At 33.6% G+C, this 17,916-nt stretch overlaps 1 protein-coding gene across 1 annotated transcript in view; it reads left to right on the top strand.

The window, feature by feature from the left end:
- LOC140444101 (ATP-dependent RNA helicase DDX24) overlaps positions 1-8,728 on the top strand; it is a 36,555-nt gene extending 27,827 nt beyond the window's left edge. Inside the window, exon 10 of the mRNA XM_072535761.1 lies at positions 8,289-8,728. Within this exon, the coding sequence (XP_072391862.1) occupies positions 8,289-8,670 (382 nt within the window). The 3' untranslated portion in view covers positions 8,671-8,728. The remainder of the gene's footprint in view (positions 1-8,288) is intronic.
- The last annotated feature ends 9,188 nt before the right edge of the window (positions 8,729-17,916 follow it).

Here is a 17,916-nt window from a genome sequence, read left to right as displayed (position 1 = left end):
AGATGCGCTGGCGTGTCTCCTTTTCAACATAGCTCTGGAAAAGGCGGTCAGGGATGCCCAAATAGACAAAAAATGTCCAAAAACAGAGGAAACATTTTTAATAAATCATCCCAAATTTTGGTATATGCAGATGATGTTGACCTCGTTGCCCACACAACACGCAAGCTAGAAGAAATGTATACCACCTTGTCAAACGCCTCAAAAAATATGGGCCTGCAAGTAAATGAGGAGAAAACTAAGATAATGGCATCAACACCCAACAATAGAGCCAGAAACATCGGCCACCAATTCACGGTTGATAACTCTACCTTTGAAGTGGTGGACAAATTCACATACTTAGGCTCCCTGATCACCAAGGAGAACGTCATGACGGAAGAAATCAAGCGAAGAATGATCCTAGCAAACAAATGCTATTTTGGACTGAGTAGACATATGAGAAGCAGAAGCTTAAACCAAAAAACAAAAATAACCATATACAAAACCCTTATACAACCAGTGTTGACATATGGGTCGGAGACATGGACAATTTGCAAGGAAGATGAAAACCTCCTACTTATATTTGAACGAAGGATCCTGAGAAGAATATTCGGTGACATCTGTGAAAATGGTGTTTGGAGAAGGAGGTACAACTACGAGATATATTACAGATATAAACATATATTTGGTGGTAAAGACGTAGTATCCCTTATAATAGGAAGACTAAGATGGGCAGGACATCTGGCAAGATCACAGCAGAATAACCCTCATAGAAGAATCCTTATGTCACAACCTGTGGGAAGTAGAAGTAGGGGTATGCCAAAACTCAGATGGAGTGATGGTGTAGATGAGGATGGTAGAAAAATAGGCGCAGCAAACTGGCAACAGTTGGCAATGGATAGAACTGACTAGCGTAATAGACTTGGGAAGGTCGAGGCTCTTTTATAGGACTCTAGCACCAATAATGATGATGATAATCGAAAGATGGTTTTTTATCCTAACTTTGAAACATCCTGTGGAATAATTCCGTTTGTGGTAGTAATTTCAACGACGAATAACACTTGCTTGGACGGCGTATGGTTCACTAAGAGACATCTTTAAGAGCAACATCCCGATAGCTATCAAACGGAAGACATTTGACCAATGCGTTCTTCCTATTATGACATACGGAGCAGAAACTCTCACTCTCACAAAAACAACAGCACTAAAAATGCGAGCGGCACAAAGGCGCATGGAAAGATCGATTCTCGCCGTGACAAAAACAAACAAAATAAGGAACCAAGACCTAAGGAATAGAACAGGTATCTCTGATATCGTCGAACGTATAGCCAAGCTGAAATGGAATTAGGCAGGTCACATAGCGAGACTAAAAGACTTAAGATGGACCAGAACACTAATTGACTGGCGCCCGAGAGAAGACAAACTCAGTAGAGGAAGACAACCAACACGCTGGATGGACGACATTAAACGAATATTTCAGCTGTGGACAGAAGAGGTTGCATGATGATGATGAATATAACCTTAGGTGACACTTCTACGAAGTCGTAGGGCTCTGTTTGATAATGCTCAAATGTATTGAGTCTTATCTTATTCAAAAAGGAATTTATATAGCCATGAATAGAAAAGACAGAAGTAGAATTATGGCAAAACAAAAATCAATTGCGTTAGAATGGCGACAAACGACCCTATTTGTAAAATCAGCATTTTTAATAAAAATCCTAAACTATAAGTAAAAACCCAAAATGCTTATGATCCGGACTTTAATTACCACAAATGTTTCATTTATATTCTCTTTACATAATTTGATGTACTATTCTACGATTCTGAGTAAGACTTAATGAACTGCTTATTAAAGTAATTATTAATTTAAATTGCGCAATTGTTAACTTTACTTTTCTTAGGTATATATAGGAGTGATGGAATGAATATCATCTTCAACGAACTTGGTCGTAAATACCGGTGGTGTATATATACACTTCTCCAAGAAATTAACGCATTACTTTGAAATATTAAAATATTTTATTAGCGTTAATAAAAATTTCCATTGTAATGTTATATTTTGCAAGCCCCTTGTATATGCTATTTTCACACTCTATATTTATTGACTGTGTTTTATCGCTATAGTTTTTTTTGCAACAAAACAAAAAGAAGCAAAAAATGTACTAATTCTATAAATATACTAATTTCCAAGTGTTCACGAATTTTACTCGGCTACTGTTTAATTGTTGATTATTGTTAATTGTGTTTATTATGGAGCGTCAATGACGTAATTTAACCCGAGATGAATGTGCCCAAGCAGTAATACTGTCGGAAGAAGGTTGGAGTTACCGAAGAATTGGTCATCGGTTTAATGTGTCCCACATATCCGTCTCACGGTTGTTAGAAAGATTCCTCGAAATAGGGATCATACTCGCAGACCAGGCCAAGGACGAAACCGGGTAACTACCCGTATTCAAGATCGATTTTTAAGAATTTCTGCTCTTCGACAACGTTTTGTAACACATCGAAGTCTACAAATTCAGCTTCGAGACGTGCATGCTATACAAATTAGTACTGAAACTGTTCGCCAGCGACTTAGGGAATACAACTTAACACCTAGGATTTCCGCCCTAAGTCCTCTATTAACAGCAGAGCATCTACGGGGGAGACTACATTCTGCCAGCGAACACGTTAATTGGTTAGAGGCTGACTGGGAACGAGTGCTATTTACTAATGAATCCCGATTTTGTTTGTACAATAACGACAGACGTGTTCGTGTGTTGCGATGACCCAACGAACGAGACGCTCAATGTAACTTCTCACACACCACATTTTTTGGTGGAGGAACGTTATGGTGTGGGGTGGTATTTCTTTGACCGCACGTACGGACTTAGTGGTCATACAAAACGGAACTGTTACAGCTGAAAGGTACATATTGGAGATCCTGGAGCAACATGTAGTACCATTCGCTCCTTATATCGGTGAAAATTTCCTACTAATGCAAGATAATGCCAGACCTCACGCTGCACAGATCGTCAGAAATTATCTAGAAGAGGTAGAAATTAACACTATGGAGTATCCAGCACATAGTCCGGATTCAAATTTGATTGAAAATCTCTGGCATATCCTTGGTGGGCGATTAAGAGCGACACAAATCCAACCAAACAACTTACAGGTAGTGGGAGAGAGGCTGATCCAGATTTATAGAGAACTAGACCAAAATGAAATACGGCAATTAATTTTAAGTATGGACCAACGATGTGAGGCTGTTATACGTAGTAGAGGTGGAAACACTCGTTATTAAGACTTTTTTCATATTTTAGTTTACTTTTCTTATCATTATTTTTTTAGAATTTTCCGTTTTATTTTTTTTCTCCTGTACTTCAACATTTTCTGATGATTAGACAAATTGTTGTAATTACTAATAAAATGTAGAATAAATCTGGTGAAGTTTTATTTTTTATTCTTTGCCTGTTTACAAATAAAATTGATTTATTGAAGTGGTGCGTTAATTTCTTGGAGAAGTGTATTTTGTGCATGTTAACGTTTTAGGATTATCCATATAAATTAATTTTAGTATTTTGGCCTATATTTGATCTGCCATTTTTTTTCGGCTATATTATTTAATGAATAATTGGAAATGAATCACCCTACATAATTTACTTTTTGTGTATCTACTAAGAACATTATCTTATTTTCTAAATATTTGTATCTTGTTAATTACCGCAAAAGAGTTCGCTTCAATCAAACGAATTGATGCGATTAATGTTTTTGATTAGTTTACTTTAAAATAACTATTCTGCTTTTTTAATTCCTTATTCAAATCATTGTAAATATTTTTAAAAGCATATTGATTAGTTTAATTAATGTTTAAACAAGTATCCTTTACTCTTTCAATTAATAATAAAAAAAATTAAATTAGAGCTAATGCTAAAGCTAAATGTTTCATTAAAAATATGTCGCGACTTTGATCAATGTTTTCGATAGTTTTTATATCTTGGGGAACTTCTCTATTATACAGAAGATGGATTACATCTTTGAGTCTACTCTGTCAAACGCTTTCTTTAGGTCAATCAGACACAGAAATCCTGGTCTATTATACTCTAGTGAGTTCTCAGTAATTTGCTTTATAACGAATATTCCATCTTTACATGATCTTCCACTACGTAAACCCTGTTGTTCATCTGCTAAGCTTATCCTCTGATTTATACACTTGTAAAATTTTAGTTGTAAATTTTAGCGTAATATTGAACAAGTTTATACCTCTGTAGTTTTCTGGCTGTTTTTTTATCTCCTTTTTTGAATAGTAGAATTAGTTATTGCTGCTCCACAACATTTCAGTAATTCGTTTGGTATCCCGTCTGTACTGTTCCTTTTCTGTTCTTCAGGTTTTCAAATATTTTCTTCTTTAAAAATGTTGACAGTAATGAGGTCATATCTGGTGGACTATTTCGGGTTCAGGTATATATTTTCTGATGAACTTGTTTAGCTGCGAATAATTGGATCTCGTTGACAATATCAAGATTATTGCCAGGGAGGTATGATTGGAATGATTGCTTGGAGATAGTCTTTTCTACATTTATTTAGCTGGTGGTGTTTTATTAATGATCTAATTGAAGACACAAGTGCATAAAGGATCTATGTAACATTTTAAAAAAAAATCAGTTTTTAGGCTCAGTAGGTCTGTTTTAACCCCTAAATTTGCTTCATAAAATTTATTTGGTTTAAAAATGTTTAGCAACGATTTAATTGGGGGATAAAGGATCTATGTATCAAGCAATATTTTATTACAAAAGTGCATAAAAGATCCATGTGCTCAATACTGTACATAGATCTTTTATGCCTGACCAAACGGATTGCTGTTGTCATATCATGTTACATAGATCCCGAAAGTTAGGTTATGTTGTTCTTTACATCTAAAATCGTAGTGTGTACTTTTATAGTGAAAATAGTGAAATAAGTTGCGAAAATGTCAGCAAGAAGTAGACTTTTACTTAATCTAGGACAAAAACAATAAGAAGGTATGTTGAATTGATAATCAATCTTGTTTTTTACTAAAATATGCTTCTTAATAATAATTTGAGGTTAAGAGTTTACCGAAACGGTAACAAAATACCTGCATAAAATTTGTTTCGGGCAATGTTTTTATTATTTAAACATTGTAGAACAAATTGATCAGATAAAAAGAGATTAAGTATAACTTTATTGTCATAGATATTGCAGAAACTTTACCTGAACAAGATAAAACTCCACCAATAATCGAGAATATCCTCCTGCATGAAAAGCAGATATCTTCACCAGAGTTGCAAGATACATTTAACCGTAAATATTCATTCTGAAATTAAATTTTTTAAAGGTTTTGGGTCTGCAGATAAAAATAATAAAGTAACCTACCTACCCCATATGTTTAAAAAAACTTTTAAATTGTAGATTCTATTTCTGAAGATGAAGTAATTTCTCCAGAATATACTTCAGACGACTACAATCTAGATAGTACTGATTCGAGCGAAAATTTTGAAGATTCTCATTGTGAGGATGAAAGTCATCCCGTAGCAGTACCACTTGTTACAGCAGAAGATTCAGTTTTACTTATAAATCAACATGAAAATACTGAAAATCTATTGGACTGGAAGGAAAGTCTTTTAATATCTAAGATAAATAATGTTAAGAGAAAGGTATTCAATTTGCCAGAAAAAAATCAAGAATAAGGAAATGCCGTACTGAAACATGGAAGAAGAATAAGACTGCCTTAGCGAGACAGAGAGGTGAGACATACACATCATTAAAAAGTACAAAAGAGATACCAAGCAAAGTCCCGAATTAGGATCTTTATGCAAAAAGAAATGTGATGAGCAATTTAACAAGTTTGATAGGGAAACAATATTTCGTAAGTTTTACGCATTAGATCAAAATGCAAAAAACTCATTACTTTTCAAATACGTGAATATAAACTAAATAACTCACTAAGTGTCACTCAATAACGTGTCAGACACGTATCCAAACTGTCTATAAGACTGCCTTTATCTCCCTTTGCCAAATATAAAATAAAAAGGTGCAACTCATTCAGAATCAATTAAAATCAGGGACTACAGCTCCTTCACCAGATAAAAGGGGGCATCATAATTCTAGACCAAATAAAATAGAATAAAATGTGGTTCATGCTGTAAAAGGACGCATTCTTTCTTTTCCTACAGAACAGTCACACTATTCGCGAAACAAAAATACCAATAAAATGTATTTGTCTCCATTGTTAAATACAGCAAAACTGCATGAATTGTATCAAGAATATGTTCAAGAAACTAAGATGGACAAACGGTTTTTGGTTTCAAAAAGTTTTTATTCGCACATTTTCTCATCAGAATTTAATTTGTCTTTTGGCCAGCCCAAAAGTGATACATGCAGTACGTGCGATGCGAATTTAGGGGATGAGATCCACAAAGAAAAATTTAAATTTGCTTTTGCGCAACAAAAAGTCGATAGAGAACGGGCACATAATAATAAAGAAATGTGCTATTTAACCATGGACCTACAACAGACCATGCCTTTACGACGCCTTCCTACCTATAAGGAATTTTATTTGAGGCAGATGTGGTTCTATTATTTTGGAATCCACACAATAACGTCAGAGGGTGATAAAGCCTACTTTTTTAATTGGACCGAAGATGTAGCAACGAAGGGCAGTCTTGAAGTTGACAGCAGCTTGCAAACATTTGTTCAACTTTTAACAAGCAGAAAGAAAGAAATAAACCATCTTCTTATATGGTCTGACTTGTGTGTAGGGCAGAACAAAAATTTTAACCTAATACGCCCATATCAGTACTTAATTTTAAACGGATACGTGAAGATAATAGACCATAAATTTACAGAAGTAGGGCATTCCTTTTTAGATTCTGATAGAGATTTTGGAATAATTGAAAAGAAGTTACGAAAAGTTGAGGCCATATATGCCACAGATCAATATAGAAATGTTATAAGAGAATCAAGTAAAAAAGGTTCTGTTATCATAAATATTACCGACCATTTTAAAAATATAGCAGACATAGAAAATAAATTACACTTATTACAATAGAAAAAAGAATTGCTGTGGAGATAAAATAAAATTTAGAGATGATATCAAATGGATACGTGTGGATAGCTACGGTGAATATTACTACAAAAAATCCTTAGCCTTAGACCCAAACACGCCGTGCTTAAAAGTGGATATAATAAAAAATGTAAGGGCGAATTCAGGGGAAGTTTTGTATTAGAAGTTATACCAAACAAAACGAACACTCTGTCCGTTGAAAAAATTAATAATTTAAAACAACAACTTGGTTTTATAGAGGAAACTTATAGACATTTACTCGTCTAAGGGAAAATAAAGAAGGCAAAGAAATCGAAAATGAAATAAATAAAAAAATAAAAAAAAGAAGAACGAATTAGGAATAACATTTGGTTTTACATCGTTCATTGTTTCTTGTATCCTGCATTTTGAATTAAAAATGTTTGCCTAAGTTACTGAGGGAATAAAAGATTCATGTACATTTATAATTAAATATTTTTCTTTAGTTGTGAATTATTATTGTTAAATTATCATTATTAAAAAGTGTACTTTAAGGTCTAAGTTTCATCAAAATTGTATCACTCTAGGCTTATTAATAAAAAAGTTCTAATTAAAAAACTTTGAATTCATTTTACTTGAAAAGTTGCTTATGTTACATATATCCTTCATGCAGTTATGTCTTCAATAATTGCAGTTCCTATATGTGCTGCTCCTATAGACGTTCCATTTGGGTATTTTAATAAACAATAGTGAGAATATTTAGCGTTATGTCCATTTGTTTTAGTAGTCCAAGTGTCATATCACTTATTGTTTCTGTTTAAATCATATTAATCTAATTTTGTTTTTGAAAGAAGTTTTGTTAAAATATTGGGCTTATCTCATTGTTAAAAATATGTTGTGGTTAGAGGGTACGAAAGTTGAAAATTATCTTTTAATTGTCGATCATTGTACATTTAATATTGAGGGGTGTACGTCACTGGTTTGGAGCTGAAACACTAATTAATTAGGTTCCGACATTTGGTTTATTGCAGTTAAGGCAAAATCCATTTTTGCTTTCTAGTCCTCACACAAATTCTATTTTAATTATCACGCAAAAGAAATTATAGTTTATTTATTTATTTAATTCCATATAACTGAACTCACATCGGCTGTATTTTTTAAAGTACAAACGAACACTATAAATATATAAGTAAAACGTGTTGCCTACATTTGTGCATTATATATGTATTATTTCCAAAAAAAAACTACATTCCTGATTTGAGTAAGATTTTCCTTAGCTAATTTTTTCTAGTTCACGAAAATATGACTCCGAAGAAGTACAAGGCCAAAAGAAACTTCTCGAAATGAAGAAGAAACATCTCGCCTCGCTTCTTAATACACCAATATTTCCTAAAGGTTTTTACGAAAAATATCCTTTGTTTTCTAAAGCTCTTCCAGGTTTTAAAGAGGATAACGAGCACGAGAAAGCTGTGGATTTAGTTAAGAACATTATAAATCAGAGTTCCAAGGAAAAATCGAGAACCAAGAATCTATACAAACCGAAGAAGTTTAGTAAAGATAGACCAAAAGGTGTTGGGCTTAGTTTTAAGATTAATAATAAACAGGGTTTAAATAAAGGTAATAATAAAAAGGGTTTAAATAAAAGTAAGAAGGGGACTAAAAGGAGGAAATAGGTACAATTATCTAGTTTTTAATATGTATATTTTCAATAAAAATATCGTTTTTAATTTTTTTTATTTCTCATTTAATTTTCAAGAACACTATCATGGCATCACAAATAAAAATCTAGAAATTTGCATATGGACCAAATACATACAAGAACTCTTTGATGACAATAGGTCCGAACAACCTCCGTCCTGCATATGTAATAACCACTTACCAATCACATCAGATTAAGTGGAAAAAGCAATATCTCTTAGCTCCTGGACCTGACAATGCATATATGAGGCGTTCAGAGCCAAAGTGGATCAAGTCCAAAATTTACGAAAAGTCCGCTTGATGCGTATTAATATTTGCTAATAGTGTATCTTTTCGGGACCACAGTGAACCAAGTCCCTGATATTGCTATTTCCTAACAGATGGCAGCTGACAAAGTTTTATAAAATTTCTGCGAAAAAAGCGAATCAAGTCCAAAACCGTAGTAGTAGTGTATATTATGTATTTGTAGTTGTTATAACTTGAAACCAATGGATCTCAATGAAATTGTGGACTTTTCTGATTCATCCTCAAAATATATGCTTTCAGAAGACGAATCATCAACTTCAGAATCTGAAGGTAAATTATGATAGAATAATATAAAATATATATATTTTAAAATTTTATTTTATTTAAAATATATATATATATATATATATATATATATATATATATATATATATATATATATATATATATATATATATATTAATCTAACTTTAGAAGCTGTTGTTAGAAAACTGGATATAAACGGCTGTATTAATACAAGATCTATGCAAATATGCGGATGATGTTGCCATAATAAGCCGCAACAAAAGGGTATTAAGCGAAAAAGTTATAGAACTGAAACGAGAAGCTGCTACGTTTGGTCTATATATAAATGAAAGCAAAACAAAATATATGGAGTGCACAAAATCGAATGAACATGAGAATCTGAAGGTAGACAACCATACCTACAAATATGCCTTCACTTTTCCCTACCTAGGCTCAATAATAAATGACAACAACAACATCAGTCAAGAAATACAAGCACGGATTCTTAGCGGTAATGAGTGCTTTTATGCATACAAAGACTTAATGAAAAGTAAGTTACTGAATCGTGAGTCTAAGCTGAGAATCTACAAAACAGTAATTAGACCAGTGGTCACATATGGATGTGAAACGTGGACCCTCTCAACCACTGATGAAAATCAACTGAGAATATTTGAGCGCAAAATACTAAGGAAGATATTTGGACTAACCCAATGCAGCGATAGTTCGTGGAGAATTAAAATGAACCACGAGCTGGATGAACTAATGCAGAGCGCAGATATTGTCAGATTTGTAAAATCACAAAGACTAAACTGGCTTGGTCACCTAGAAAGAATGCCAGATAATCGAGCTGTAAAAGTAGTCCAGAGATGGAAGCCCCAAGGAAACAGAACAAGAGGAAGGCCCCGTAAAAGATGGATAGACGACGTAGAGAGGGATCTTAAAACCATGAACATCAGGCAGTGGCGAAGGAAAGTATCCGACAGGGCAGAATGGAAGAACATTGTTATGCAGGCCAAGACTCACAAAGGGTTGTAGCGCCATTAGAAGAAGAAGAAGAATATAAAATATAAGTACTATAACATAACCTCTTGTGAAACGATTTGCTTATGTTGTAAATAAGTCGAAAGTTCTAATTCGTGTTTTACAAACAATTCAGCAAAATTATCATTACTAGGATTTGTTTTTGCAATCGTTTTAAAATTTATAGTCTAGGAAAACCTAATAATTTTTGATATCAAAAATGTAAAATAAAAAATAAATGTTTTCAGTCATTTATTTACTTTCTTTTTAGATAACTCCGGTCCAAGCCAGGTGACACTAGTCGAAGCTTCTTCGCCTGGGCCAAGTGAGCCAATAAATGTAAAAGCAAATAATGAAGGAAAGGGACGGAAAAGAAAGAAAAATATAGACAACTGGAAGAAAAATAAAAGGTGGCATTTAAGAAACAGTGGCCTCTCCTACCAATCATCCAAAGATAAGGAAGTGTCACAAAAGTGCTTTATGTCACTGTAAAAAAAAATGTATTGAAAAATTCACAGAGGAAGAAAGAAAACGAATGTTCGAATCATTTTGGAAGCTAGGAGATTTCAGTAAGCAAAATGTGTATATAAGAAGTTCTGTCTTGACTCGCGCCGTGAAAAGGAAGCGAATAAGAGATGGAAGTGGTATTGAAAAACATGTATCCTACTCCTACATTTTAAGGCATGGTGCTAATTCTCAAACGGTGTGCAAGAAGTTTTTTCTTGAAACTTTTCAGGTTAGTCATGGCAGAGTTTACAGGTGCATATCAAAGCCTCAACTTCATGCCGTCATTAATTGGCGTGGTAAAAATGCTCCAATTAATAAACTTGATGATTCTGAAATAGTGGCACATATAAACTCTTTTCCAGCTTATCAAAGCCTCTACAGTAGGCTAAAAAATCCAGAAAGAAAGTATCTACATCCGGATTTAAATATTAGAAAACTGTATGATTTATACGTTGAAAAATGCGAAAATGAAGGAAAGCAACCTTTAAAACAAAAGTTTTACTATCATATTTTTTCTACCAAGTTTAACTTACATTTTAGTTCCTGCAAAGGATACATGTAATCGATGTGACGAACTTCAATTGAAAATATATTTGAGAAAAATGACCCAGAACGACGTGGTAAATTTGAATTCGAAAAGAAATTGCACTTGGCTAAAGCTTTGCAAGCTAGAGAATCTCTTAAAAATGACAAAGCTGCTGCATCAGACACATGCTATGTTGCAACATTTGATCTACAAAAGGCTCTCCCATATCCCAAATTGACTACTTCCCTAGCATACTATAAAAGAAATATGTACGTTTACAATTTTGGAATCCATTCTTTCAATAATAATAATGGGTACATGCATTTCTGGGACGAAACAGAAGGAGGGAGGGGATCTCAAAAAGTAGCATCTATGCTGGCTAAACACATTAGACAAAAGGCTAAAAACCACAAACATGTTATTCTCTACTCTGACTCTTGCACTGGTCAAAACAGAAATATTAAAGTTGCTTCTACCTTAATAAACTTTGTCCTTGATCCTTAGTTAAGCATTGAAACAACCGATCATAAATTTTTGGTTTCTGGTCATTCGTTTTTACCTAATGACCAAGATTTTGGAGTGATAGAATTAGCATCCCGAAAGTCTATTCAGATATTTACACCTGAAGATTGGATGCATGTAGCCAAGACTGCAAAGATTAAGAAGCCTTTCGTGGTCATCAAAGTAACAACACCAGAAATTTTATCTACCAAAAAACTTGAAAACATAATAGTCAACAGAAAAAAAACGGAGGATGGTGATCCTATAAAGTGGTTAGAGATGAGATGGATGAGGTATGAGCAGGAGAGACCCTGGATACTGCAGTTTAAAAATACTTTAAACAAAGATTTCGAGTTCTTGAAAGTAAACATGTCTACGAAAATTTCTCAATTTATTGAAAAGCAAGACCCGTTATACACAACTGAGAGAGTGGTCACTGGGGCAAAGAAAAAGGACATGCTTAGTCTTTTACCATTTCTACCCTCAAATACCCATACCCACTTTAAAAATCTTCGAACAGAAAGTTTTACCAGGTCACAAACTTCCGAGAAAACGGACGAAGAACCAGGTTATGATGAACCTATTTTTGATAACAGCATTTAAAGTGCAATTTTAAAACTTTTTTAAACAGTGAATCACTACCAACTGCACGAAAAGGAGGATCAAGATCGTGGAGACAAGAAGTGAACGGTGCGATCGAAAATTGAGGTGTACAAGCAGATGACTGGAAGAATTGCAAGAGTTGGAGAGTTGTAAAAACGCAACACTCAGTTTTACATCAAAACTCTGGTAATGAATCACATGAATCTGTAATCTTTTGAGGCCAGTAAAAACTCATTCTTTGTATTCCTCCTTTATACAATTTTGTAAGGAAAAATTTATTTTAATAATCTTTTTGAACTTATTACCTTAGATTTCACAGATTTAGGAATAGTTATATATTTCATACTTATTTTTATCATAGAACGCTTGAATACTTGGACTTTTTTAATTAGAATTAATCCCAACTCGATTTATTTACTATTCCTAAACAGTGATGACGGCTTTTATTATTTTATTTTCCCATACTTCTTTGTATCTTAATTGTTAGTTCTGAACCATTTTCTTGTGACATTTGAGATTCATTCCCATTATGGATAGTAAATAGTAAATAATACTAATATTTATTTTAAATTATTAGTAAAAGGCATGTTCCTTAAATACATAAATAAATAAACAAATTACGAAGCTAGAAGCTATATAGCTATTATAGTAGGATACAAAACTTATGAATCTATTTGTAGATGTAGATAAATTTTGCGTACACGCGGATTTTAAAAAATATCGTCTGCGGTGCATGTGCGACAAGATATGGACACGCCAATTCCACAGATCAAACATAATATATCACAGCCTCGCTCATTTTTAAAAAAGTGGGCTTTCCCATCGCGCCGGTGCATTTCGTGGAAGTCTAGAAACTTGTTGAAATCTTTTGGATCAGTTCCATGACAGTTTAATTTATGATAGTAAAAATATAGTCAAAAATAAGTGACTTAACAATATTTTTTGGCAGAGTATCCAGATATATACTAAGCTGGAATTATATAACTTTTATAATGATTCTTCTTCTTCCTATGCCGTCCCCATTAACGGAGGTTGGCGACCACATTTCTAAAAGTTTCTGTCTTTTGCAACGTGGAATAATTCGTCTACCGTCATGTTTGTCCAGTCTCGCATGATTAGTAAATTTAAAGTAGTGGTAATTTCTTATAGATACTATTCATGTGTAAAAAAAATTACTCAGCTAATCGGTGACACACGCTTTATTTAGTTTCTGTCGATTTTTTTTGTAGAAAAAGCAATACTACAATATTTTATGACTCCAAAACCTTCCAAAAATTGGAACAAGCCTTGGAAGAAGTTAATAATGGCGAATATAAACAATTGGAGAATATTGATTTGTGTGTTCTGCCACAAAATTTGGATAATATAATAATACTGTTTATTAACTTCCCGTTTTACAACATAAAACAATGTTACAATATAATAGTTTAATATAATATTGTTACAAATTAATACAGATACGCAAAAAGGATAGAAAGCGACTTCTACGGTACACAAAAACAAATATGGAGATTCATAAGAAACCAACGGAAAAGAATTGAAGGAATACAATAACATTGGACGAAACTGTTTAAGGGAAAGGAAAATCAAAATCAATAACGTACGTGAATTAAGACACAAAATAGAAATCAGATTTCAGGAAGTAAGGATAGCCATAAATTCACTCAGAAATAGAAAGTCATCAGGACCAGACGGAATAACCAACGAGCTTCTAAAACACAGAGGAGAAAGTATAACCCTTGAGATGACAAAACTTGTACAAAAAATAGTATTGCACTGCAAGATACCAGACGCATGGAGAAACAGCATAATGATACCAATGTTCGAGAAAGGAGATAAAGAAGACAATTATAGAGGTATAAATCTACTGAACACCGCACTTAAGCTTACCACAAAAGTCCTAACCAACAAAATCAATAAACTAACAACTTTATCAGATGAACAACAACAATGATAAATGGAAAACTAACACAGAGTATATCAGTACAAAGTGGAGTCAGACAGGGTGACTCGCTAACAGGCCCGACCAGAGGGGGGGGGGCAAAATCCCCAGGGCCCGGGGCACAAGTGGGCCCGGCCGTTAGTCAAACATCTCAGATACGTCGCTGAAACCAGCAAAACTTTTGAACAAGCTCGTGTCTCTTAATGTGACAAATCTTTTCCCCAATGTGTGCATTGCTCTTCGCATATTCTGTTGCCTACCAGTATCCGTTGCTCAGGCCGAGAGATCATTTAGTGTTTTGAGCCGAATTAAGAATTGTTTAAGATCTACTATGGGTCAACAACGATTATCTGATTTGGGACTGTTAAGCATAGAGTCGAAACTTGCAAAAACTCTTGATTTCGACCACGTGATCCAAAACTTTGCGGATATGAAAGCAAGAAAAGTTATGTTGTAACTAACAGTTCTATTGTAAATAATTAAAAACAAAGTTTAATTGTTAAAACTGTTTTAATTTTCTTCCTTCCTGTGTCAATATAGCATGAGTGTTCACTATTACATATCCCAGTTTATGAGTTATTAGATTTTTGGGAATTTTCGTTAAACTGGGTTGGGGGGGGGGGGGGCCGGCCAGGTCTCATCCCCGGTGCCCGGCCTGGCTCTGGGCGGCCCTGCTCGTTAAGCCCACTTCTCTTTAATATAATAATGGACGAAGTAATACAAGCAGTACGTAAAGGTCATGGTTACAGAATGGGGAACAAAGAAATCCAAATGTTATGTTATGCAGACGACGCCGCATTAATGGCAGAGACAGAAGATGAGCTCCAAAGATTAACACACATCTTCAACACAACAGCCAAGAAATACATTATGATTATATCAGCAGAAAAAACCAAATGTATGACAAGATCTAAATACCCACTACGATGTAAAATCGAAATTGATGGGAACGTAATAAAGCAGGAAGCAAGGTTTAGATATCTGGGAATAGATATAACTAGTTACGGAGATGTTGAAGAAGAAGTACGACAACAAAGCTTAAAAGCAAGTAAAGCGGCGGGATCTCTTAATGATACAATCTGGAAGAACAAACATCTAAGACAAGACACAAAAACAAGAATCTATAAAGCAGCAATTAAACCTATATTAACATACACGGCACAGACAAGACCTGATACATCTAAAACGAGACGATGACTAGAAACAACAGAGATGAAAATACTCTTACGAATATCAGGGAAAAGTCTGTTGGATAGGGAGAGAAACGAAAACATAAGAAGAACATGCAATATAGAAGACATAAATGGATGAGTGACAAAACGGAAACAGGAGTGGAACGAACACATTAGTAGATTGGCAGAGGATAGGATAGTACGAATAGCACGAGATAAGTTACCAAATGGACGAAGAAGTATTGGCAGACCAAGAAAAAGATGGTGCGATAATTTAAACAATTTAGGAGATTAATATTGAAGAAGAAACAGGCTTTAAAGCCTTCATACAAGAAGGAAGAAGAAGAAGAATTTGATGATAACTGATTCCACTGGATATTGTTATGGTTTTTGCATTTATTGTATAAAAAACACCAAATGATACTGAAGATATTAAAGGAATACCACTTGGAGCTACAGTAAATTTTTTTTGACAATTATTTCACATATCAACTAATGATATATTTGAAACAAAAAAATATAAAGGCGACAGGAACTGTAAGAGAAAATCGCCTGCAAAAATGTCCAATAATGGAGGCCAACGAAGAAAATGGCAAGAGGTACTTACTTATGAATATATATTCGACAAAACTAACGAAATTTTGTATGTGAAATGATATGACAATAGTGTTTGTTCTGTTATCTAATTATGATACCATTGAACCACTAGGTCACGTAAATCAGTGGTCCAGAGCATCAAAATCAAAAGAAAATGTAGTACAGCCAAAATTATTTGCTTCCTACAATTCTGGAATGGCTGGAGTAGATGCGCATTATCAGTGCATATCAATTTATCGAAGTATAAAAGATAAAAGGTGAGTTTTATTTATAGTTCGTCCCAAACCCTTCTTTCAGTGCGTCATAGTTGATCGAATTCTCTCTAACACATTAAGCTAGAGGTGACAGAAAAAAACGTGAGTCTGTGATTATTATACATAGAACTTAGAAAATTATTTATCGTAAAGTTAATTCTGCTTACGGATGTATAATTGGTTGGAGTTTAGAGTACGCTAAATAGATATCCAATCAATGATGCGCATAAATATAATTTGACGCAGATTTTCTCGATGAGAGTATTTTCACAATGTCAACTGATAATTGTCATTTCAGGTTAGTATTATCAGACATTTTTCAGTGAAAATTTAATTTTGTATTTATTGTCATAAAAATATTTTAAATATGCCGAAATATATCGAGAAAAAACAAAGACTAATATTAAAATTATTAAATTATTTTCAATTATAAAAAGAGAGATTACGATCCAGCAACTGTCAAATTTAACTAAAATGTCAGGCAATAATTCTCGACATTCTTAAAATCCTATATGACGTCAAAATTAGTGACACACTGAAAGAAGGGTTTGGGACAGACTGTACGTACTTTCTTGACATGATTATGACTAATGCCTGGAAACTTCATCAAATTTCTGCTGAAAATGTAATGGATAAGTTAGAATTCCGTCGTCGTATAGTACGTAGTACGTAGTTAAAGTATTCTGTGTGTCATTGAAGGCAAGCTTGACATGCAAAGAGTGTGAAAAAACAATTTGTATTGAGAAGCCATGTTTTGAAAAATACCATACAAATCTAACGTCCCCATTTGAGGATTTGATGCCCTTGCATTTCAAAATGCTTTTGAAAAAAAAAATGTTTTAAATATATGTAATCACTGTAACCCAAACATCACAATTTTGTATCGTTTACCATGTTTTCCAGGCTAGTTTCTTTTTAGGCGTTAATGGGTTAAGAAAATAAGTCTAAAGAAAATGTTCAAAATGTCCACCTTCAACGTCTATACATATATATAAGTTTGTAACCGATATTCAAATGACCGAGCTACATTTTTTAACATTTCTAAGTCAATACTATTAAAAGCTTCTCTTATTCTATTTTTCACCATCATCTGGCGTTGTTGGAGACTATTAGTACACACAAGGTTTCAACTAATCCTTTATCTCTTCGAATATACAATTGTACTTGATAATAAAACGAAGAAATTGATAAAATTTTGAAATTATTCACCACTGGTATATGGATTTACGTTGGCACATTCTCAGCTGTGTCATAAATGCTACCAATAATTGTCAAATGTAGTGTAGTCTGAAGAAATATTATTTGATCTTCGATTTATGGAGTTAGGATTACTTAATTACTGTATTATTGCTTATGGAGATAAAAACATAAGAAACACCTTACGGAAAAATAGAGTAAAAACATTTTCTACGTATTTGATGCTTGGGTAATTCGAAATAAATTTTAAAAATCAATACATATTTACGCAAATAAGCAGAAAATGTATAGAATTGGCAACAACGCGATCTGTCATCGAGGGAAATCCTTTGAATATTACGAAATGCTCAATAGACGCGTTAGTGCTTTAA

This window comes from Diabrotica undecimpunctata, chromosome 6 (genome assembly GCF_040954645.1).
Source record: "Diabrotica undecimpunctata isolate CICGRU chromosome 6, icDiaUnde3, whole genome shotgun sequence".
Taxonomy (NCBI): domain Eukaryota; kingdom Metazoa; phylum Arthropoda; class Insecta; order Coleoptera; family Chrysomelidae; genus Diabrotica; species Diabrotica undecimpunctata.
Note: the sequence above shows the minus strand (reverse complement) of the source record. Positions and strands in the feature narration are given on the sequence as shown.